Here is a 24,598-nt window from a genome sequence, read left to right as displayed (position 1 = left end):
TCGCGCAGGCGCACTATCTCGGGGAGGCGGCGCAGCCCTCCCGGAAGTGGCTCCCTGTGTGGTTTCTAAGGGAGCAGGAAGCGGACCGGATTGAGAGCAGGTGCGGTGGCAGAGGCGGCGGACCCAGCCCGGAACCGGCCATGTCGGCCTTCGACGCAAACCCCTTTGCGGACCCGGTTGACGTGAATCCCTTCCAGGTGAGGTCGCTGCCGCTAACGGTATTTATAGGTGTGTGTGGGGGGGTGGGATGTTTAGAATTGAGGAGGGGCTGCGCGCGCAGCTTTCCCCTGAGGGCGAGGCCACGCCCCGAATGAAGGGGGGAGACTGACCCTGTTCGCCACGCCCCCTGATTGGCTCCTGAGCTTGAGGGGGGCGGGAGGAAAGAGATAGGTATCCTGTCAATCACTGGTAGGTGAACGCTAAAATAAAGTCTGGGTCTGCACTGATTGCCCCATCGCCTTAAACAGACACGTGTATATGCCTTGTCACGTGTGCATGTTTTGTCACCCCCCCCGCTTTAAAATTCCAGCCCAACTTTTGCCCTTCTAGGAATTCTGGCAGCCAGATTCACATGTTATCGCATCTTGTAATCCACTCGGTGATTAACTGAAAAGGTTTTTCTCATGGCTTGGGACCCAGTGAGACAGGCAGGCTGCAGGTAATCATGCTATCCCTATGCATAATTCGCTAAGGGATTAGAATGTCCCAATCCTCCATGCGGGGTCTAGAAGGAGAAGAAGAGTTTGGGTTTATATCCCACCTTTGTCTCCTGTAAGGAGACTCAAGATGGCCTATAAGCTCCTTTCCCTTCCTCCCCCCACAACAGACACCTTGCGAAGTAAGTGGGGCTGAGAGAGTTCGGAGAGAACTGTGACTAGTCCAAGGTCACCCAGCAGGAATGTAGATAATCCTCTGCCACTCAGGTGGAGGAGTGGGGAATCAAACCTGCTAGGATTAGCTAGGACTGGGGCCCTTTGCTTGTTTCTGACATTGCACAGGGCTTGGAAAACAGGGGGGAACACACACCCCCCCCAATCTAGAGCCCATGTTATTTCATTTTAAAATGGACTTTACTGCTAGAATCTCTAATAGCTTGTTGGATGGGGGGGAAGCTAATGGAAGTGAAGAAAGAGAGGAAAGTTTGCTCTAGATGTAGAGGAAATAGGGCACGAAACCTCTGTCTCCTTAGGGGAATTCCAGCAGGTTCATAGTTTCTCTGTATGGCAATCTATACATTATTGTTTTGAGAGGGTTGCTGTTTCGATCTGCAGTGGAACAGTTTGAGTCTGGTAGTATTTTAGAGATCAACAAAGTTTTCAGGGGGTGACCTTTTCGGAGTCAAAGTTCCCGTTGTCAGTAGCACCTTTGAAATCAACAAGGTTTTTGGGATATGAGCATTCAGCCGTCAGAGCTCCGTTACTCAGATACTCTCGAAAGCTCGCACCCTGAAAATCTTGTTGGTTTTGAAAGTGCCCCTGGACTGAAATCTAGATGTATCTTATAGATAGTATAACAGTATTTTATTACTGCTTTTATTGTGCCCTTTCTCCAAGTAGCTCAGGGGCACAGGTTCTTGGTTTTCATAATGACCCAGTACATGTTCTTGGTCCTCATAACGACTGAGAGAGAATAATAGGTCTGGGGTCAGGTGATCAGTTCCGTGGTTGCCATCCCAGCACGTGTTGGGAGAAAAGCCCAAATGCCTTAAATGAAACGATTGTAGGACTTGAACTTGGATCTTCCTCCAGGCCTAGTCTGGCGCCACAGCCACTACACCACATTGCCTCTCTTTGAACCAACTGGTGAAGGCCGGTTGTTTCTTTGGATAGGGTTATTGGGGAGAAGAAAACGTAGTTCAGGGCCCTAGCTGCTATTTCACGATGGCTCTTCTGTGCTTCCAGTTACAAGGTTCCTTTCTGGAACATGAGAAGGAATGGCCCAGCATTCTCAACGCTTTTTAAATCTGAAGCTATAACAGTCATAACTAAAATGCAAGCACGCACAGAAAAGAAATTACTCTGTTTTATCCCAGCGTAATTTGGAAGAGTTCCCACCAGCATTTTACACTGCCGAATAAACACAGTCCCTCCCCATGTCTGGTATGAGGGGAGCAGAGCTATCAAGACAGAGGCTGCATCTCCTAAGAAACACTGTCTAATTCCCACTATAAATATGAATGAGGAGTCTTGTGGCGTAGTGGTGAAGTGCTTGCACTGCCACTCACAGGGTCAGGAGTTCGAGCCCCCTGTGGGTCAGATATCCTGGCAGCTGGCTCATGGTCAACTCAGCCATCCATCCATTCTTGGTTGGTAAATGAGTACCTAGTCTCCTAGCACATATATAGAACATATAAGAACATAAGAACAAGCCAGCTGGATCAGACCAAAGTCTATCTAGTCCAGCTCTCTGCTACTCGCAGTGGCCCACCAGGTGCCTTTGGGAGCTCACATGTAGGATGTGAACGCAATGGCCTTCTGCGGCTGTTGCTCCCGATCACCTGGTCTGTTAAGGCATTTGCAATCTCAGATCAAGGAGGATCCAAACATAGGAGGATCCAAACATAGCTTGGGGGTAAAGATCAAGGAGGATCCAAACATAGCTTGGGGGTAAAGAATAGCCAGGAAAAGCAATGGCAAACTACCCCACAAAAGCGGCTTGCCTATAAAATCACTGCTCGCAGTGGTACCCCAGTGTCGGACACAACTGAAGGGGAAACTTTACCTATAAATATGAATGACAATGTGAGAAACATGTCAATTTGGCCTTCGAAAAAGACAATAATGCTCTGGAATTCAAATGCAGCAAGCTCTTTTGAACTGTTAGAGACTGTCAGTTTTCTTGCAGATAGAGAGAAGGGGTGTGTGTGTGTGTGTGTGTGTGTGTGTGAGAGAGAGAGAGAGAGAGAGAGAGAGAGAGAGAGAGAGAGAGAGAGAATCCAAGAGGCTGCAGGAAGCAGTGTCTGTCGTGGACTTTGTGCAGTTACTTTCCTGCGGATCTTCTGTCCTCCTGGTGACGTGCACGAATCCCATCTTGAGAAAGAAACTCTTTCCAAATAATTCTTGTGGTTATGCACGTGGCTTCTGCCTTTGCTACAGTGATTGTAAAGGGAAGCTGTTGAAACTCCCAAGCAGCAAAGGGACGACAGTGCTGTTGAAATCACGCGAAGGCACTGAGTTTTTCCCATGCAAGATGTCTTGCATTCACTGGTTTTAACCTTGCACGCCAACTCTGGCCCAGTGCCCGCGTCCCTCCGCTATCCCAACTTCTTTCTGCCATGATATTTTGGCTACAGTGTTCGAGACGAGCAGGCCCTGTCGTTTCTCGGCAGCCGGGAGGGGAAAGAAGCGTTGTGGAATTTCGTTTGTTCCCAGAGCACAGCTTTTGCTGTTGAGTCAGCTGTCTTGGCAGCTCCGTGCATCTTTGAAAAACATGCCTTTGTTTACGGAGGGAGTTAACCAGGGAGCTCCCGAACTGGCCTCATAATCTTGATGGCTTAGGTCAAGCCCCGATGAGTGTCTGCAATGATGCTGCAGCAATGCGGAGAGCTGTTAGGTGGCGCACAGGTCTGGTCCTAGCTCCTCGTTGTTATTGGTTGATTTCGCAGCTGCCAGCTCTTTAGCTGGTGGTTGGCTTTTCATTACAATTCGAGCCTCACCCAGAGGCCTAGGAAGTTGTAACGTATTGGCATAGTATTCGTAATAGGTTCAAGGTGAAGGAAAAGAGGTTCCACCTAAACATCAGGAAAAACTTCCTGACAGTAAGGGTTGTACGACAGTGGAGTGCACTGCCTCGGAGAGTGGTGGAGTCTCCTTCTTTGGAGGGTTTTTAAGAGAGGCTGGATGGCCATCTGTCAGGAGTGCTTTGACTGTGTGTTCCTGCATGGCAGGGGGTTGGACTGGATGGCCCTTGGGGGTCTCTTCTGAGATTCTTTCAGTCCTAACAAAGAATCTAGCGAGTCTGAAACTTTTATGGTGAGTCGGCTCATTCTCTCCAGCGGCGTTTGGATGGCTAGCTGTATGTCTAATACAAGTTAAAGGAGCAGCAGTGGCGTAGGAGGTTAAGAGCTCGTGTATCTAATCTGGAGGAACCGGGTTTGATTCCCCGCTCTGCCGCCTGAGCTGTGGAGGCTTATCTGGGGAATTCAGGTTAGCCTGTGCACTCCCACACACGCCAGCTGGATGACTTTGGGCTAGTTCTTTGGAGCTCTCTCAGCCCCACCCACCTCACAGGGTGTTTGTTGTGAGGGGGGAAGGGCAAGGAGATTGTCAGCCCCTTTGAGTCTCCTACAGGAGAGAAAGGGGGATATAAATCCAAACTCCTCCTCCTCCTCCTTCTCCTCCTCCTCCTCCTCCTCTTCTTCTTCTTCTTCTTCTTCTAAATTGTTCCATTGCATGCCTAGAAATTGGGATCTGTCATTTTCCAGTGGTGTCAGCGTGAAATCTCTGCATCGACTTTCGGTGTCGTTCTCCGAAATACCAAATCAAGAATATAAGAGCTTCACTTGCGCACAAGCAGAACAGAACCAAGCCTGCTTTGGAATCCTTTGTGGTTAGAGGCAACGGGTAGATTGAAAAAAACCGCAGTCCCAACTCTGCTTATCCACACGAACGGGTCAACCATGGTTATGTTCTAAACCAGGGGTAGGGAACCTGCGGCTCTCCAGATGTTCAGGAACTACAATTCCCATCAGCCCCTACCAGCATGGCCAATTGGCCATTGACGAAGGGAATTCCTAGAATTCCTGAACATCTAGAGCTGAATGAGTTCCCCTATTCAGCTTCCTTGAGGCTGAGTGACAGCCTTAAAATTGGCCATAGGGTTTTGTTTGCCTTTTCCCACAGCAGGGTGGAGTTCCCTTTGCGGGAAGGCGTGCGTTTCGTCTGCGCCTTGTCGGACGTCTGCCGTCCCTGTGACTGTTTGGCTTGGCACCAGCCTGACTCGCATAGAGCTTTTTTTCTCCCGGCTCCTGCTGTCGCCCATTCTTGCTTTCCCAGTTCACCAACTTGTGCAACCACGTGACGGGGCAGGGAGTGTCGGAATCCAGTCCGTCTGAAGTTATTCATTAAGCAGGAGCGCGGCTGAGTGTGCAGGAAAGTGGAGATGACGTCCAGGTGGATCTTACCCCGGAATTAAAACCGTAGCCCTTTCCCGCTGACCAGCCCTGTAAGGTTTTGTTTGCCAGAGGCGAAGGATGAGCATTTTTGGTGCATCTGTGTTTCCTCAACAGGGTGAGGGATAAGAACATAAGAACTAGCCTGCTGGATCAGACCAGAGTCCATCTAGTCCAGCATTCTGCTTCTCGCAGTGGCCCACCAGGTGCCTTTGGGAGCTCACATGCAGGATGTGAAAGCAATGGCCTTCTGCTGCTGCTGCTCCTGAGCACCTGGATGTGCAGAAAGAATGAGATTGCTCCTATTTTTTTTATTGTATAGAATATTATTATATTTGTTACATTCAATATGTTTGTTCCAACTATACATTTTTCCTTTTTTCACCCCCCTCCCCCCTCTCTTCCATTGGTTATTTCAAGCAAGCGGTAACAGAAGGTTCCATTCTTCTTATTCTCTTATTCCATTGGTTCTTAGTTAAATCCGGCTTCTTCCATCCATTTTCATACAATGTCTCATAGCTTCGCCAATATCTTCTAGTTTCTCTTGCCATAGTGTATTTTTTGCCAGTCTCTCAAAAATCTCCTAGCAGAATTTGTTCCCAAATATATTCCAACCATTTTGAGACTGTCCATTTCTTGTTATCTTTCCAGCCCAACGCCAACACTGCGTGTGCTGCTCTAATCATTATTTTATACATTGGTTCCAAATATATTCCAACCATTTTGAGACTGTCCATTTCTTGTTATCTTTTAGCCGCCAACACTGCGTGTGCTGCTCTAATCATTATTTTATACATTGGTTCCAAATTTCTGTTCACTCTTATATCATCTATTATCCCCACAATTAATGAGATTGCTCCTATAAACCGAAGGGCACTCTTCATCCTGTTCTAGGTTGGCACCGATCAGGCGGGGAAGACCCCCGATTAGGTCTTCTTCAGAGTAATGGATTCAAAGCCGATGGCACAGCAGTACTGTGAGATGGACAGATGGGAAAAAATGGTTCTGTTGCGGTTTCAAATATGGCACCTGTGTGCACTGGAGCCAACGAATGTAGGGTCTGGAACAGGGACGGGACAGAGGGAATGGTGTCACTCCCTGTTGGATGGCAAAGCACTGACTTTGGGATGGGATGTCATGTTGGGGAGGAAGGGAGCTTGTTTTCTTCGGCTCAAGAGACTAGGGCCAGGAGTCATGGGTTTACGGCGCAGGAAAAGAGACTCTTTGCTTTGCACACTCGGCCTACCTGCGTGCACACCCAATTCTAGATTCTTACTGTATATTAAGTCATCAAGAAGTCATCCTGTGTATTGAGTCGTCTCTATTTTAACTGTGGATGTAGCATACTTTGATTTTAGTAAAGCTTTCGACAAGGCGCCCCATAATATCCTTTCAAGTTAAAATTCTTTTCAGCCCAGGGAGCTGGGGATGTTTGGTGAAGAGAAGGTTAGGAGGTGACATGATAGCCCTGTTTAGATATTTGAAGGGGTGTCATGTTGGTGAGGGAGCAAGCTTGTTTTCTGCTGCTCCAGAGACTAGGACCAGGAGTCATGGGTTCAAGGTGAAGGAAAAGAGATTCCACCTAAACATCAGGAAAACCTTCCTGACATCAGGGCTGTTTGACTACCTCAGAGTGTGGTGGAGTCTCCCTCTTTGGTGGTTTTTAAAGAGAGGCTGGATGGCCATCTGTCAGGAGTGCTTTGATTATGTGTTCCTGCATTGCAGGGGGTTGGACTGGATGGCCCTTGGGGGTCTCTTCCAACTCTATGATTCTAACTCATGCTGTATATTGTCACCTTTCTCTTTCAGGATCCATCAGTCACCCAGCTGACAAATGCTAACCAGGGAGGCATGGATGAATTCAATCCATTCACCGAGAGCTCTCGGTTGGTAAGTTCTGCCGGGATCGGGTCGTATCCAAACCCAGGACCAAACGGCGCGTGGATGTGGCCATCGTCCTCTTCTGACTTTTCCCCCTCTCTTCCTCCTAGACAAACGTGGCTCAGACCACTCCGGCGACACAGCCCACGGGGCCGCCGCGGCTTGGCCGTGCTGCAGCCCGTCCGTGGAGACCCACTCCCTCGGGTACCGCAGCTCAGGTGTATGTATCTTCAGAGAGGGAAGTCGTTGAGTCCCTTCCCAAGTAGGCCACTCTACCATTAGTCAAGCTGAACGCTGCGCTTTGTGGTCTTCCCCTTCCTAGTGGCCATTTTTACTCTTTACAGCTCTGCCTGCAACAACCCGAGGAAGAAGAGCTGTACAAATACAGTATCTGATATCGGCAAGCTGCGTGGCTGAAATGAACCTAGGCTGTTCAGCCCTTGTTATGGGCCGTGTTCTCACAGCCTTTGTGGCCCCCTGGCTTGTTGGTTCTTCTCTCCAGAAAAAAGTACTTTCTCTCTTGTCACTAGACCCAGCGTGGTGAAGTGGTTAAGAGCAGGTGGATTCTAATCTGGAGAACCGGTTTTGACTCCACCACCTGAGTGGCAGAGGCTTGTCTGGTGAACCAGATGTGTATCCGCACTCCTGCATTCCTGCTGGGTGACCTTGGGCTAGTCACAGTTTTCTCCGAACGCTCTCAGCCCCACCTACCTCACGAGGTGTCTGTCGTGGGGAGAGGAAGGGAAAGGAGATTGTAAGCCCCTTTGAGTCTCCTACAGGAGAGAAAAGGGGGATATAAATCCAAACTCTTCCTCTTTTTGTCATTAGATGTTGTGAGGGGTTCCATGTAGCCCCACTTTCTGTGCTTTTGTGCCCTGCGTCTGTGCATCCCCCTGTCCGCTGCCCATTGTCACTCACGGCTCCAGATCCCCTACGTCTTCGCTCCTGGTTTTCCCTCTCCCCCCCTTCCTCCATCATTTCATCAGCTCACATCTTTGCAACTGCTCTGCCAGTAAGTAACATGGAGATCCCCCTCATCCGTTGGCTAAGGATCTCCCTTTTCCAATTTGACCTTTCACTTCTTTCTCATACAAGAACAACTTGCGAACATTCTAATGCTGGCACTTGTATTACAGCTTGCTTTAACGGGAAGACCGATACCTTGCGTTTAAAATGGGGAGTTCAAATGCTTTTTTAAAAAAAAACAAAAATGTAAACCCTTCCCACCCTTTCCCCCATGTTTGTCACCTCCATAACCTGTTAACCCGTAGCTTGATGCTTTAGTTTTAGTCCAGTGACCAGAGGCCCCACGTCCGTGAGCCCCTGGAGCCGGCGTAGTTGTGACAAAAGTTGCAGTTGCTGCTTAAACAGGTTAGCAAGTACCTGACTCCTAAGTTCATCTCAGCGAGCTCAGACGTTTCAGAGAGGCAGAGGTTGCTAGGAGAAGACGCCAGCTCTTGGAATAATCGGCAGGTACAAAGGGTAGCGAAAGGGCAGGGAAAACTAGCCGGGGCATCCATTGAAAATGCTGGGGGGAAGAATTAGGACTAATAAAAGAACCCTTCTTCACTGGCGTGTGATTGGTGTTTGGAATATGCTGCCACAGGAGGTGGTGATGGCCACTAACCTGGATAGCTTTAAAAAGGGCTTTGGACAGATTTATGGAGGAGAAGTCGCATGTATGGCCTACCAATCTTGATCCTCCTTGATCTTGAGGGTTGCAGAAATGCCTGAGCAGACCAGGTGCTTTCGAGGGGCAGCAACAGCAGCAGAAGGCCATTGCTTTCATCGTCCATGCAGGTGAGGCTCCCAAAAGGCACCTGGTGGAGCCACTACTGCGAGTAGCAGAGAGCTGGACTAGATGGGCTCTGGTCTGATCCAGCTGGCTTGTTCTTATGTTCTTAAGGTAGCGGCGGGGGGGTTTTGATTCCTGTTTCATAACAACCACAAAGCGGTCTCTCTTTTTTTTCTTTGCCTCCTGGCATTCAACAGATGCCCCAAATTCCCTCCATTTTGGGGGAGGGGGAACGAAGTTCCTTTATTGGAAGGTGCAAAGCAGGGGTCCCCGATGTGTTCTCCATGGGTGCCGTTAATACCTGCCGACACCTTTCCTGACACACACACACACACACACACCAATGTTTTTTAAAATGATTTTGCCCAGGAAGCCTTCTGATTGACCATTGGAGATTCAACTGGTTGCATGGACTTTTAAAAAGCATTTCTTTGGCAGCAGCTGCCAACCCGGCGTGAGGATCTTCTCTGTGTGATTGAGGGTACATTGTGACAGCTACATTGTGGCTGCCCTACCGCGCCGTATCGGAACTTCCAGGTGCCCGCAGGGTCCACGCATTTGGGGATCCCCCCAGCATAATCGACATGGCCACAGTTTTGCTGCGAGTCATAATGCACAACCCCAAGGGAACCTCACGATAGTTGTGGTAGAATTCTAAGCTGTTGTGCTTCTTTTTTAAAAATACTTTGCACAGTTTTCCCTTTGAACCGCGATTTTTTAGGAGGCTGACTGAGAAACCTGCTCAGTGGTAGCGAGTGGCCTAAAACAGCCCGGCTTAAGAGCAGGGTGCACTCTGATCTGGAGGGAACGGGTTTGGATTCCCAGCTCTGCCGCTTGAGCTGTGGAGGCTTATCTGGGGAATTCAGATTAGCCTGTGCACTCCCACACACACCAACTGGGTGACCTTGGGCTAGTCACAGTTCTTTGGAGCTCTCTCAGCCCCACCCACCTCACAGGGTGTTTGGAGGGGAAGGATATTGTAAGCCCCTTTGAGTCTCCTACAGGAGAGAAAGGGGGGATATAAATCCAAACTCTTCTTCTTCTTCTTCATGTCGTCTCGTGAACTGTTAGCACTCAGAAGAGTCTCTAGGGCCCCTTCCGCACGTTCAGAATTGTTTGCAAGTGGATTTTGCTATTCCGCGCAGCAAAAATCCAGCTGCAAAATGCATTGAAAGTGGATTGAAAGGACATTATTCTGCATGTGCGGAAGAGGCCTAGGCGGTGCATTTGGCAGTCACGAGCCCATTAATTCAAGAATGGTTGCATTTTTGCCAGCAGCCGCTGTTTGGAACCCTGGGTTTTGCTGTTCTTTTCTTGGAGAGACGTCCTTTGCTTTGCTGCCTTTGATTGATTTCTTTCCTACCCACCCAGGCTGTGGCTTCAGCTGCACAGGCCGGCCTTCTTCAACAGCAGGAGGAGCTGGAGCGGAAAGCCGCCGAGTTGGAGAGAAAGGAACGCGAACTACAGAACAGCGCGGCAGGCTTCGACCGTGAGTAACGCCTGTCGCTGTCCTGAGGTCCATGTGGATATCGTCATGTCTTACATTAGGAGAGCCAGCGTGGTGTAGTGGTTAAGAGCAGGTGGATTCTAATCTGGAGAACCGGGTTTGATCCCTCACTCCTCCATCTGAGTGGTGGAGGCTTATCTGGTGAACCAGATTTGTTTCCCTGCTCCTACATTCCTGCTGGGGGACCTTGGGCTAGTCACTGTTCTTCAGAGCTCTCTCAGCGCCACCTACCTCACAGGGTGTCTGTTGTGGGGAGAGGACGGGAAAGGAGCTTATAGTCCACCTTGAGCCTCCTTACAGGAGAGAAAGGTGGGGCATAAATCCAAACTCCTCTTCTTCCTCCTCTTTTTGTGAGATTGCCGTAGAACACACGTGCGAGTTTAAATTGTATCCCATGTCTTCCATAGTTGAGGGTCGTGTACTTTCCACTGATATAACAACATATAGAATTTAAACCAGTGGTTCCCAAGCTGGGATAAGTACGCCCCCAGGGGCACGCACCAGAGCATTTGGGGGTATGTGAAAAAACATTACATAATGAATTTGCTAATATGGGGGTACAGTTTTAGGGAAATGGGTTGCCCAGGGGTTCATGAGTGAAAAAAGGCTGTGAACCACTGATTGATTGATTGATTGATTGATTGATTGATTGATTGATTGATTGATTGATTGATTGATTGATTGATTGATTGATTGGATTTCTAAACTCCCCTCCCCCTAGGGGCTCAGGGCGGGGGACAACAGTGATAAAAACAGCTTAAAAACATAACATAAAACAACCAATTAGCAGTAATCAAACCAGGAACCGTATAGCGTCAGATGGTGTTTCACCCCTCCCCTCTCCCTACATTTCGTGCCCACGGGAGGCCAGATGAAATGGCAGCGATGTATTTAACCAGGCTGGCCGAATGCCTGGCGGAACAGGTCTGTCTTACAGGCCCTGTGGAAACTCTGCAGGTCCCGCAGGGCCCTGATCTCACCTGGAAGCCTGTTCCACCAGGTGGGGGCCAGGGCTGTAAAAGGCTAGCCTGATAGCTTTAGGGCCAGCCTGATAGCTTTAGGGCCAGAGATCACCAAGAGGTCTTCCTCCGAAGAACGGAGGGGCCTAACGGGGCGGTATGGGGAGAGGCGGTCTCGTAAGTATGCAGGTCCAAGGCCGTGAATGGCTTTGATTTAAATTTGATTTAAATAGTAACCGAGGTGTGTGAAAGCATGGACGGAGGGTGGGTGGGGTAAACCATATGATTCCTGGGCCTCAGGCCATAGGCTGTTCTGGGCTGCTGGGCTCGATTATTAGCATTAAACCTAAGACCTAGTTTTGGGGAAGCAGTGTAGGTAACCCTGTTAAGCGCTGTTAAACCCCGCTGATTTTCATGCAAAGAAGTAAAGCGCGATCCTTTACCTGGGAGTAAGCTCGGTTGCTGGCAATGGGGCTTGCTTCTGAGTAAACCCTCCTAGGGTCGTGATTCACCTATCGAAGTGTTGCACGGTTGCTTCAAAGCCAAGCCACCGACTACCGCCAAGCTTACTCCCGAGTAACACACGCCTCGAAGCCAACCGTTTTTTCTAAACTAAAACCTCAGTATTCAGGTTAAATTGCCGTGTTGGCACTTTGCGATAAATAAGTGGGTTTTGGGTGGCAGTTTGGGCACTCGGCCTCGAAAAGGTTCGCCATCACTGCCATAGTGTGAAGATGAGGCATCAGGGGACCTTTCTAGAGGCATTTTGTTGCTGTTTCTCTCCACAGCCAAACAGAACAATTGGCCTCCGCTCCCGAAGTTCTGTCCCGTGAAGCCCTGTTTTTATCAGGACTTCTCCACAGACATCCCAGCCGACTACCAGCGAATCTGCAAGATGCTGTATTACCTGTGGATGCGTGAGTTCCAGCTGGCGAGAGGCGGGCAGGGAAAGGGCCTTCCTTCGATCCTTGGACCGGACCTGGGGATCCTTTTGAAACCACCATTTTCCTTGCTCAGCTTGCACCCGCTGGGGCTTGCGTTTTCATGGAGGAAAATGGCGTTGAGAAAAGGGCTCGATTTTTTCTGTGGCGATCGCGATTGAGAAACCAGCGGTACAGTGGTTTAGAGCAGTACTCTAATCTGGAGAACCGGGTTTGATTCCCCGCTCTGCCACTTGAGCTGTGGAGGCTTATCTGGTGAACTAGATTAGCTTGCGCACTCCCAACACATGGCAGCTGGGTGACTTTGGGCTAGTCACAGGTCTTCAGAGCTCTCTCAGCCCCATCCACCTCACAGGATGTTTGTTGTGGGGGCAGGGGAGAAGGGAAAGGAGATTGTCAACCCCTTTGAGTCTCTCTTCAGGAGAGAAAGGGGAGGATATAAATCCAAACTTCTCCTGTTCCTCCTCTTCTTCTTTCTTCTTCTTCTTCTACTACAGTTCCTGTTTAAAGAACTCCCTCTAGTCTCCAAGCTGGTTTTACTAGAGGCAAAAATAAGAGTCATAGTTGGGGTATGGTCAGGGTTCTTTCTCCTCTCCACGTTTTATCTTCACTGCAAACTGGTGCAGAAGGTCAGACTGAGAGATAGAAACTATCCAAGGTTTGCCTGTTAGGATTACAATTGAGGGGAGATGTATTCTCAAAGGCTTTCACGGACGGAATCACTGGGGTGCTGGGTGGTTTTTGGGCTGTATGGCCGTGTTCTAGCAGCATTCTCTCCTGACGTTTCGCCCACATCTGTGGCTGGCATCTTCAGAGGATCGGATGGTAGGAAGGAAAAGCAAGTGGAGTATATATACTGTGAGGTCAAAAGGTGAGGCCATCTGAATAGAGTAGCCTGGCATGTGAGTCACAGAGAAGTCTGTAGCATGGGAGTAACAATGAAGATAGCAAGGTCAATAGGTGAATGGATCTGAATAGAAGTATCCTGGTCTTTGTTTCCTTTGAGTGCTATAGTCTATAGTTGTCCTGTGTTTGTGTGGAGCTGATCAGTCACTGTCTTGATTCTAGAGTTTTTCAACTTCTCTGTGACTCACATGCCAGGCTACTCTATTCAGATGGCCTCACCTTTTGACCTCACAGTATATATACTCCACTTGCTTTCCATTCCTACCATCAGATCCTCTGAAGATGCCAGCCACAGATGCAGGCGAAACGTCAGGAGAGAATGCCGCTAGAACACGGCCATACAGCCCGGAAACCACACAGCAGCCCAATTGCGGGGAGAGTTTGAACCTGGGTGTCACTGGCTCCAGTCCTAGTGTTGTGGTTTACAGGAGCAGTCGCAGGGTGCGTGCGGCCTTGTCTCCTGTCCCTAACTCACTTCTGAAAGGCATCGGGCACTTCAGCTCCCAGATGAGAACTAGAGACCGGGAAATTTGGCCGTTCGCACCTTCCGCCCGGCGATCCCTGTTTTTGCCTCAGCTTGTTCCGGAGGCCTCCACCCCAGCCTCATCGCTCATTCCTTCCTCTCCCCATGCAGTTCACTCGGTCACTTTGATGCTCAACCTGCTCGCCTGCCTCGCTTGGTTCTCAGTGGAGCCCGACAGAGGTGTGGACTTTGGCCTGTCCATCCTGTGGCTTGTCCTATTCACCCCCTGCGCTTTCCTCTGCTGGTATCGGCCAATCTACAAGGCTTTCAGGTGAGCACCGTGCCCCAGGTGGTGGGGTGGGAGCGGAGGGAGGAACCGGGTTTGATTCCCCGCTCTGCCGCCTGAGCTGTGGAGGCTTATCTGGGGAGTTCAGATTAGCCTGTGCCAGGGGGTCTGCAACCTGCGGGTCTCCAGATGTTCACAGACTACAATTCCCATCAGCCCCTGCCAGCATGGCCAATTGTAGTCCATGAAGATCTGGAGAGCCGCAGGTTGCAGACCCCTGGCCTGTGCACTCCAACACATGCCAGCTGGGTGACCTGAGCTCTCTCAGCCCCACCCACCTCACAGGGTGTTTGGAGGGGAAGGAGATTGTAAGCCCCTTCGAGTCTCCTACAGGAGAGAAAGGATATTGAAGAGATAGAAAAAGTGCAGAGAAGGGCAACGAGGATGATTGAGGGACTGGAGCACCTTCCTTATGAGGAGAGGCTGCAGCGTTTGGGACTCTTTAGTTTGGAGAGGAGACGTCCGAGGGGGGATATGATTGAAGTCTATAAAATTATGCATGGGGTAGAAAATGTTGACCGAGAGAAATTTTTCTCTTTTTCTCACAATACTAGAACCAGGGGGCATCCATTGAAAATGCTGGGGGGAAGAATTAGGACTAATAAAAGGAAACACTTCTTCACGTAACGTGTGATTGGTGTTTGGCATATGCTGCCACAGGAGGTGGTGATGGCCACTAACCTGGATAGCTTTAAAAGGGGCTTGGACAGATTTATGGAGGAGAAGTCGATTTATGGCTACCAATCTTGATCCTCCTTGATCTGAGATTGCAAATGCCTTAGCAGACCAGGTGCTCGGGAGCAACAGCCGCAGAAGGCCATTGCTTTCACCTCCTGCACGTGAGCTCCCAAAGGCACCTGGTGGGCCACTGCGAGTAGCAGAGAGCTGGGCTAGGTGAACTCTGGTCTGATCCAGCTGGCTTGTTCTTATGTTCTTAAAGGGGGGATATAAATCCAAACTCCTCCTCCTCCTCCTCTTCTTCTAAAATATAACTTATTTTAACCTTCCACTCAAAGAACTGATGGTCACTTATCCACCTGCTTTCCTGTATTTGTTTACTAAAAACACAAAACCAAGCTACATTACTGGAAAGCCTTTGGTCCTTACCCAACAGCAAATAGTGCAGTTTCCATTTAATTGTCTTTTCCAGCCCGTTCAGTCAAGTTAGGCCCTGGGATTTCTTCTCTAAGCTTGTCACATAGGTAGGGGCCACTAACAACAACAACAACCACCAACACCAACACCAACATCAATAAAACAACAACAACAATAAAACAACAACAATAATAATAAAACAACAACAACAATAATAAAACAACAAAGGTGGTAGAGAAAAAACATGTTTGGATCATAGATGTTGCTGTGCCAGTTGACAGCAGGGTAGAGGACAAAGAGCTGGAAAAGATCACAAAATACAAGGACCTACAAATTGAAGTTGAACGATTGTGGCAAAAAAAGAACAACAGTAATCCCACTAGTAGTCGGTGCTCTAGGAGGAATCCCAAGAAATCTTGAAAAACATCTGGAAAGCCTAAACTTGGACAGAACATCAGTCCACCTGCTGCAGAAAGCAGCACTTCTAGGAACTGCACATATTCTACACAAATGCCTCTAATATCCTAGGTCCTTGGGAAGGACTCGATATTCAGAGATGAATTCCAGACACTTGTGCTGTGTTGTTATGTGTATAATAATAACAATAACAACAACAACAACAACAACCTTTATTAGGCACTGAGAGAATAAAAGAGAGAAAACAAGCATTGGCAGGTCAGATTATTCTATGCATGGAAAACCATTGCAGAATAAAGTATTCTAAAATATCTGATAGAAACTTGGCTACAGAGGTTACAATCAATGGAGAAGAGTTGCTTAATAAGAATATATGACCTTCCCAATGTCAGGCTCTCGAACGTGGAAATAACAGAGACCGTAGGAAAGTCCTAAAGCAGTTTATTTCTACAACGCGTGGAGTAACAAAGAAAGCTGAATCTAAGCTCTCCAGTTTAGATCCAGAGATTATATCCTTCAAACCCACCACCACCGCATATGAGCCACACCAAATGGGCTTCACAAATTGTATAACATTTGCACTACAGAGCTTCAAGGGACCTGGGAACTGTTCGCACCTTCTTGCAGGAGAGCTGGAGCCAGGGAATTGCCAGGGAGGAAAGAGGGAAACAGGAAAGCATTTACAGGAAACATTTGCAATTCTTACACAGCAAGACATCTGGGCACTGACAGGCTTGGTCCTGACACCCAACTGCTGGATATTCATTAAACTTTACAGGGAACAAAGCAAAGAGCCTTCTCTTGGGCCCCTCACGTTTCGAGCACTAAAGCAATATATGTTCCATAGATTGAGTCTCAGAAATGCAGTGAAAGCATTTTCGATCTTGTGGGGCAATCTTAAGAACATAAGAACAAGCCAGCTGGATCAGACCAGAGTCCATCTAGTTCCAGCTCTCTGCTACTCGCAGTGGCCCACCAGGTGCCTTTGGGAGCTCACATGCAGGATGTGAACGCAATGGCCTTCTGCGGCTGTTGCTCCCGAGCACCTGGTCTGTTAAGGCATTTGCAATCTCAGATCAAAGAGGATCAAGATTGGTAGCCATAAATCGACTTCTCCTCCATCAATCTGTCCAAGCCCCTTTGAAAGCTATCCAGGTGAGTGGCCATCACCACCTCCTGTGGCAGCATATTCCAAACACCAATCACACGTTGCGTGAAGAAGTGTTTCCTTTGATTAGTCCTAATTCTTCCCCCCAGCATTTTCAATGGATGCCTCCTGGTTCTAGTATTGTGAGAAAGAGAGAAAAATTTCCCTCTGTCAACATTTTCTACCCCATGCATAATTTTATAGACTTCAATCATATCCCCCCTTAGTAAACCTCCCTTGTAATACAGTGAAGGGGAAGGAGTTGCAACGTGCCCTACCCTGTTTCCCCGAATATAAGACATCCCCTGAAAATAAGACGTAGTAGAGGTTTTGCTGATGTGCGAAATATAAGGCATCCCCCGAAAGTAAGACGAAGCAAAGTTTTTGTTTGGAAGCATGCCCAATGAACAGAACACAGAAAAATAAGACATCTCCTGAAAATAAGACATAGCGCATCTTTGGGAGCAAAAATTAATATAAGGCACTGTCTTATTTTCGGGGAAACACGGTAGTAAATGCCCACCTTTGGTTGGGCTCTAAGAGTTGGGTCAAGTAATCTGCCATCTGGTGGATGTAAAATTTGATGTTATAGTAGAGGGGGGCACAGTTGCTTCGAGCTTTGTCCTGCAGAACTTGGAACTCCTGATCTGTAAGCCGCCTTTTTGATTGGGAGCAAATTTCGGAAGCAGGGAGCGTTCGAAGGGCGTCCCAGGAAAGTCCCAAGGAGAGTATTTTGGTTTCAACTGAAAACCACCACTTGGAGACCTGAAGCTGGAGAAGGATATGATAGGTAAGGCTATTGGTAGAGGGCACTTTAGCAGCTTGCGTTCAAGCGAATCCACTGCTTTCAGGGAGCAACCTCTGAGCTTCTGTACATACCAGATTTTCTGGACTTTGCCCACCTACCTCACAGGGTGTTTGTTGCGAGGGGAGAAGGGAAAGGAGATTGTAAGCCCCTTTGAGTCTCCTACAGGAGAGAAAGGGGGGATATAAATCCAAACTCTTCTTCTCTTCTTCTTCTAAAATAGAACTTATTTTAACCTTCCACTCAAAGGTGGTCACTTATCCACCTGCTTTCCTGTATTTATTTACTAAAAACACTCTTGGCTTTTCATTAGAGTCGTTAGTCCCTCTTTCCCTATCAGAAGCATATAGCTGCTTGAAAACTAAGCTATTAGAACAAGAGTATCGGGATATGATAACAGCTGCGAGGAAAACGTGTTCCCCCCTGACCCTGCTTATTCCAATTGAACAAGGACACATGGCCAATTATTTACAGTGGATCACCAACCCTAAATTAAGAAGAGCTTTAACACTGGCCAGATTCAATCTAATGCCTTCTATGCTGCTCCATGGCAGATATCAACAAATTGATAAACAGAGGAGGCTATGTCCATGCAACGTGGGTCAGGTGGAGACACTCGATCATACCCTCTTTCATTGTGTAAGGTTTGCAAAAATCAGAATGTCACAATCTGCACTTATCCCATTTCTGTCTAACAATCTAACTGATGCTCTGAAGATACCTATGCTTACTAGAATAGAATAGAATCTTTATTGGCCAAGTGTGATTGGACACACAAGGAATTTGTCTCCGGTGCATATGCTCTCAGTGTACATAAAAGAAAATACATTTGTCAAGAATCATAAGGTACAGCACTTAATGATTGTCATATAGGTCTAGTAAGCAATCAGGAAACAATCAATAGTAATAAAAACATAAAATGTAAAATCATAAAATAAAATGAAATGTCAGCACAGGCTATAGTCATACAGTCATAATTGGGAGGAGATGGGTAATAGGAATGATGAAAAAAGTAGTGCAGTAATTATATAATAAATATATAATAAATAGTTTGACATTATCGAGGGAATTATTTGTTTAACAGAGTGATGGCATTCGGGAAAAAACTGTTCTTATGTCTAGTTGTCTTGGTGTGCAGTGCTCTGTAGCGACGTTTAGAGGGTAAGAGTTGAAACAGTTTATGTCCAGGATGCGAGGGGTCAGTAAATACTAAAAACACAAAACCAAGCTACATTACTGGAAAGCCTTTGGTCCTTACCCTTTGGTCCTTACCTAAATCCAAACTCTTCTTCTAAGACAGCAGATGCACCCCAGGGCCTACTGAAGAAGTTTGCCGCCGGCTTCTCGGAACACCTGGCGTAAAGCCTCCCGTCTCTCTCTCTCTCGACAGGTCTGACAGCTCCTTCAGTTTCTTCGTCTTCTTCTTCGTCTTCTTTTGCCAAATAGTGATCTACATCATCCAGGCTGTCGGGATCCCTGGCTGGGGGGACAGGTAAGTCCAATCTCCACGCTCTCCACGAGCCGGCGGCGGCCAGCGGCGGGGTTTCTCGCGGCCAGCTTGCGGTTTGCCTCTCCGCCCGCCGCCGCGCCCGCTTCTAAAGCTGTCTCTCTTTTCTCTCTCCTCTCCCGCGGCTTTTACAGATCCCAGCCGAAGGGCTTCTAGCTCCAAGCTTCCTGCTCTAGTCCTCCGCCCAAAAGGCACGTATCTCACGTCACCTTTCCTCCTAACACGGCCGCCTCCTTTACCGCGTTCTCTCTTGCATGCTGCTTGTGTTTCTGCGGCGGTCCTTTCTTTCCTCTCTGCTCCTCTCGCTCGACAGAAACGCTTTCTTCTCCCTCCTCGGTCTTCTCCGTAGCCGAGATTAAAAAGTAAAGATGGATCCGTTTGCGTAATTCGCTCTTCTTCGGCCGTTCGTTGGCAGAAGGGACATACGGAGGAGGCCTTCACATCAGAGGCGTAGCTGGCCCAAACTGCGCCCGGTGCGCATTCTACATTTTTCCACGCCCCCCCCCCCCCCCCAACGCCTCCCCCTTTCCCCTTCCCTCTTCCCACACTAACCTTAGTTCCTTTCCTTTTTCAGAACTTTTTCAGGCTGCAAAAGGCCTATTCTCAGTAAAAACTGCCTGAGGAACTATACTTCCCAGGAGACCTTGTGAGCCCCAAGGTCTCCTGGGAACTGTAGTTCCTCAGGCCATTTTTACTGCCTGAGGAACTATACTTCCCAGGAGAACTTGTGAGCCCCAAGGTCTCCTGGGAACTGTAGTTCCTCAGGCTGTTTTTACTGAGAACAGGCCTTTTGCAGCCTGGAAAAGTTTTGAAAAAGGAAAGGAACTAAGGTTAGTGTGGGAAGGGGGTTGGGGGGCACTGAGGGGGAAGGGAGAGGGGCCTGGGGGCGATTTTTGCACCCGCCCCAGGCGTGCGCCCGGCACACCCCCTGTCCCCTTGTAGCTCCGAGACTGCTTCACATATTTGAAGGTTTCGTGTATCTGGGTGGCAGCAAAGCATAGCTGCCTCTGTGGCGAGCCTTATGACATCTTGCAGGTTTAGGGACGGGCCGTGGCGTTATTGTAGAGCACGTGCGTTGCGTGCAGAAGGTCCCGAATCCAGCATCTCCTGTTGAAAAGAATGAGGCCGCTTGTGTTGAGAAAGATCTCGGCCAGAAATGCCGGCGAGCCGCTCCCAATCCGAGTAGATTAACACTGGCCTAAACAGACCAAGGTCTGACTCCGTGTAAGGCACCTTGACGTGTTTACTTATTGGGGTGTATTAGTTTCTGAGCTAGGGCATGCTGGATGAATAATCCTGCCGTAAGGACATGGCAGTGCCCACCAAATGAACCATGATAAATTCTACAGGTGTGTGTTAGTCTGTGCTCCCCGATTGGATATCCACAGACAGCCATGTATCAATTGTGATGTTGATTGCGTGATTCTGAGCGCGCTTGTGGGTGTGTGTTACCTGGGTAAAAAAAATAAATTCGAGACCTGTGCAAGAGTCACCCTTGACATCTGAGAGCAGCCGTTTCAAATCGTTCTCATAAAATGTTCATAGAACCATAGAGTTGGAAGAGACCCCCAAGGGCCATCAAGTCCAATGCAGGAACACACAATCAGAGCACTCCTGACAGATGTTCATCCAGCCTCTCTTTAAAAAAAACCCCAAAGAAGGAGACTCCACCACACTCCGAGGCCGTTCATTCCACTGTTCTAACACTCCTCGGCAGAAATTGGGAGCGCAACAAATAGGTGCTGTTGAAGAAAGGGTAATAATTTACTCTGTAACTGGGCGCAATTGCGGCACAAGCATATCCCTGACAGCTGAATAGTGGAAAGCGAAGGAAGGAAATGCGGTATGTAAAGAATCGCTGGCCGAATCCTAACCTGTCCGTGTCGTTCTGTCTCTCTTCCCTTCCTCCCGTCCTGCCTCTGCAACCGGATTTCCTGTTCTCCAAATCCTCTCCGGCTGCCTTCCAGCGGATGGATTGCTGCGTTCTCTGAAATCCGGACTCACTTGGCTGTAGCGATCATCATGATGGTGGTGGCCTCCTTTTTCACCATCTGCTCCGTTCTCTCTCTCTTCCTGCTGAAGCGGGTAAGTTTACGTTCCCCGTCCAGATCTGGCTCCAGTGGCTCCCATACCAACTTAGTGAAGGGGACAGACCTAGCGATTCACAATACTACAACCAGGGGGCGTCCATTGAAAATGCTGGGGGGAAGAATTAGGACTAATAAAAGGAAACACTTCTTCACGCAACGTGTGATTGGTGTTTGGAATATGCTGCCACAGGAGGTGGTGATAGCTGCTAACCTGGATAGCTTTAAATGGGGCTTGGACAGATTTATGGAGGAGAAGTCGATCTATGGCTCCGAACCTTGATCCTCCTTGATCTGAGATTGCAAATGCCTTAGCAGACCAGGTGCTCAGGAGCAGCAGCAGCAGCAACAGAAGGCCATTGCTTTCACCTCCTGCATGTGAACTCCCAAAGGCACCTGGTGGGCCACTGCGAGTAGCAGAGTGCTGGACTAGATGGACTCTGGTCTGATCCAGCCGGCTGGTTCTTACGTTCTTATGATTCTACGCACCCTCCACCCTAAACAGGAGAAGGGGGCACACGGTGGTTGCACTCCACCTGTCCCTTTTGAGGTAGTTTCCTTCTGTTTTGACCAAAGAAGAAGGTTATTGTCAAGTCAGGTAGTATTTATTGTTTGAGCCATTGTCTATAACATCCAAAAATACATACAGTTAAAACATTCAGATTAAAATAATAAGGTTATTGTCGAAGGCTTTCACGGCAGGACTCAACTGGTTGTGGTGGGCTTTCCGGGCTGTGTGGCCGAGGTCGGGTAGATCTTGTTCCTAATGTTTCGCCTGCATCTGTTGCTGTCAGTGCTCTCCATGATAAACCTGTGAAGATGAGGTGGGTGGAGCTGAGAGAGCTCCAAAGAACTGCGACTAGCCCAAGGTCACCCAGCTGGCATGTGTTGGAGTGCACCAGCTAATCTGGCTCACCAGATAAGCCTCCACAGCTGAAGCGGCAGAGCGGGGAATCAAACCCAGTTCTCCAGAGTAGAGTGCACCTGTTCCTAACCACTACGCCATGCTTGGGCGTTCTTCTGCCTTCAGGTTTGTTGCAAATACCATGCTAGCCGCATGACACCTTTCCCCCCTTTTTCCCTTCCCAAAGGTCCATTCCCTGTATCGTCGGACCGGCGCCAGTTTCCAGAGAGCCCAAGAAGAATTCTCTCAAGGGATCCTCACCAACCGGAGCTTCCAGAACGCCGCCTCCGGGGCAGCCTCTACAGCGGCTCAGAGCGCTTTCCGGGGAAACTAACCCCTCTTCCCTGCGAAAGGGGCCTGCGTGGCGTTCCCTCCTCCCGTCTCTACTGTTTTAGGGAGCACTTCCCTCACGGGACCCAGTCTCGGCTCCAAAATCCAGGCAAGAAGAAGATCACGAACCTTCTTGCCGCGTACATCGCTGTCTTTCTTCTGGGAGGCAGCCAGAGCCTAGTCTCTCTCCCTTGCCCTCCCCTTTCCTCCCCGCCCCCCGCTTTTCCCTGAATCAAATACATCTCCCTATTTTTAAAGACAAAATCGTGGATGCGTTCCCTGTTTCTTCCCCTTCCCGTCTTCCCTCCTGGTGGGAGGGAGCCCGTTTTGCACTTCTTAACTTCTCTTCCGCTTTCTAGCTCTCGTGGAGGACGACTGATCTTTCTCAACCGAGCCCCCTCGGAGGGGCACCGTTGGCGTTTGCTGCGCACTTTGCTCCCCTCTCTTCCCCCCTCCCCCGCCCAGCCGATTTTGTTTTTGTTTTTGGTTGGTAGGTTTTAAATTAATTGCTGACTCTCCGCTGCCAGACAGTGAGGGGTTTTGAGCGCCCGTTTCGGCGCCAGCCTGTTTGGTGGCGTCAGGGGACGTGAGCCAAGCAATCGCCCTTGCTTTCGTCATGCCGGTTTTTTTTTTGACGCGTGAGTTTCTCCCAAAGATTTCCCCTGCGGGACACAAATCCGCCCCGCCCGCACCTCCAGGAAAGGGTCATTATTGCCTGTGGAGTTACCTGGCGGCAGTACATCTGTCACCGAAGACTTCTATTTGGGAATGATGGCATTTGGGAGGCTATTTCTGGACTCCATGGTTCTTATAGGGATAGCAGTGTTGAGTAACCCAGTGGTTTCTAGCTGATGCATTTTCTTGGGATCTAGACAGCGGGGGAAGCTGAAGAAATCAAGACACGAAACCAACTTGGAGGGGAAAAGGACGATTACCCTAGAACGATCCAGTTCAGTGTTTTTTAATTTTGTTGGCATTAATCTAGTGCTGATTTTGGTTCCAACCGTTGCTTCCCCATCCAAAATTCTCCCTTCTTTACCCCATCTCCGAACCCCCTTGGGAGCCAGGGATTCTGGGATAGCGGGAAGACGCATGCAAGAAAGAGAGGGTGTTAATGGTTAGCTGAAGCGTTTTGTTTCCTCAAGGTGGGCTCGCAGACACCTTTTACTCACTCCAGATGGCCGCGTTTGCTCTTTCCTGGCCAGGGCCCGCTTTGAGTGACACCTGTCCTGAAACCGCCCCAGGGTGGGCCCAATTCATGCCATCTCATTGATGGATCTGTCCGCAGCAAGCAGACACATCTGTGGATTTCATATCCCCAGGGGAATTTGAGAGGCGGCGAGACCTCGCCCACCCCAGTCTTCGCAAATCCTCGGAATGAATGCTTGTATCTTTCTCCGTAGACATGGGGGTGTGAAAAACAGACTCTTCCCCACGGACCTAGCGTATGAATAGAAAGACAGGTCATATTTCCTGATAAGTTAAAACGGGGAAGAAACCAGAACCCCTTCCCTGGATTAAAGGTGGCGGGAAAGGGAGGGCCAGAAGCCACGGCAATAAAAATTCGATGCGAGGGGCAGAGCGGAGGAGTTTCAAGAAATCCTGTGCCGCGTATGTGAGAGATCCAGGATCTTTGCTGCAAACTCAGGCAGCGGCTTCAGGAGCTGTAGAAATGCCTTGAGAATACAGCACAGGGCACCCCGGGAGCGCCGTTTCTCTCAGCCTCTGTGAACAAATAGACGCAAGAGCAAAAGCACTGCTTTAAACCACTCGCTTGTGTGATTCTTAGGCAAATCCAGGTGGCCGTCAGTAGCAGACACGCTATATAGTCCGTCGCCCGGTTTCTTCCTCTGCGCGCTCCTTAAAACGGATCCGGAAGGCGCACGGAAATTTGCCGTGGGATAGGTTCGATGCTGTTCATAGTAGATTATTAAGCCAGTTCAGGAGAGTACGGCAGCCCTCCTCGGCTTTTGACCGTCGATAGGATCTTGTGTCTTTTGTTGAACTGTAGCACCTTTGACTGTTTCCAAACCTCGCCCTTGTGAGATTTGCCGTAGCCGGGTACGTCCCAGGGCAGTATCTTCTTCTGGCCTCGTCATCTCTCTTGAATGTACGTAATGATGGCAGAACTTGAGATTTTAATAGAGAAATCCTTCCCTTCTCGGGTATACTCTTCCACCTCTGATTTCCCCCCCCCCCACCATGTAAAAATGTATATGTCAGAACTTTTGTGCTTAAAATACAAAATAAAGATGACAAGACGGTTAGTAAACGTTTGTGGATTTCCTTTTTAAAATGAAGAAGAATTTGGATTTATATCCCCCTTTTCTCTCCTATAAGAAGACTCAAAGGGGCTTACAATCTCCTTCCCCTCTCCCAACAAACACCCTGTGAAGTG

General features: G+C 48.9%; 1 protein-coding gene across 1 annotated transcript; it reads left to right on the top strand.

Moving 5' to 3' along the window:
• Positions 1-16: 16 nt before the first annotated feature.
• Positions 17-24,467, top strand: SCAMP2 (secretory carrier membrane protein 2). The gene is made up of 9 exons (XM_048481658.1): positions 17-197; positions 6,920-7,000; positions 7,102-7,189; positions 10,153-10,275; positions 12,041-12,169; positions 13,734-13,893; positions 18,763-18,864; positions 20,847-20,964; positions 22,058-24,467. The coding sequence occupies exons 1-9, from the start codon at positions 141-143 to the stop codon at positions 22,202-22,204; spliced, it is 1,005 nt and encodes a 334-aa protein (XP_048337615.1). The 5' UTR covers positions 17-140; the 3' UTR covers positions 22,205-24,467.
• The last annotated feature ends 131 nt before the right edge of the window (positions 24,468-24,598 follow it).

The sequence above is a fragment of the Sphaerodactylus townsendi genome, linkage group LG17 (assembly GCF_021028975.2).
Source record: "Sphaerodactylus townsendi isolate TG3544 linkage group LG17, MPM_Stown_v2.3, whole genome shotgun sequence".
Taxonomy (NCBI): domain Eukaryota; kingdom Metazoa; phylum Chordata; class Lepidosauria; order Squamata; family Sphaerodactylidae; genus Sphaerodactylus; species Sphaerodactylus townsendi.
This window is presented reverse-complemented; position numbering and strand designations above follow the sequence as displayed.

Coding starts and splice junctions, on each gene's coding strand:
- SCAMP2 (XM_048481658.1), top strand. CDS start 141: ATGTCGGCCTTCGACGCAAACCCCTTTGCGGACCCGGTTGACGTGAAT. Junction 18,865..20,846: donor ATCCCTGGCTGGGGGGACAG/GTAAGTCCAATC, acceptor GCTGCCTTCCAG/CGGATGGATTGCTGCGTTCT. Junction 20,965..22,057: donor CTCTCTTCCTGCTGAAGCGG/GTAAGTTTACGT, acceptor CCCTTCCCAAAG/GTCCATTCCCTGTATCGTCG.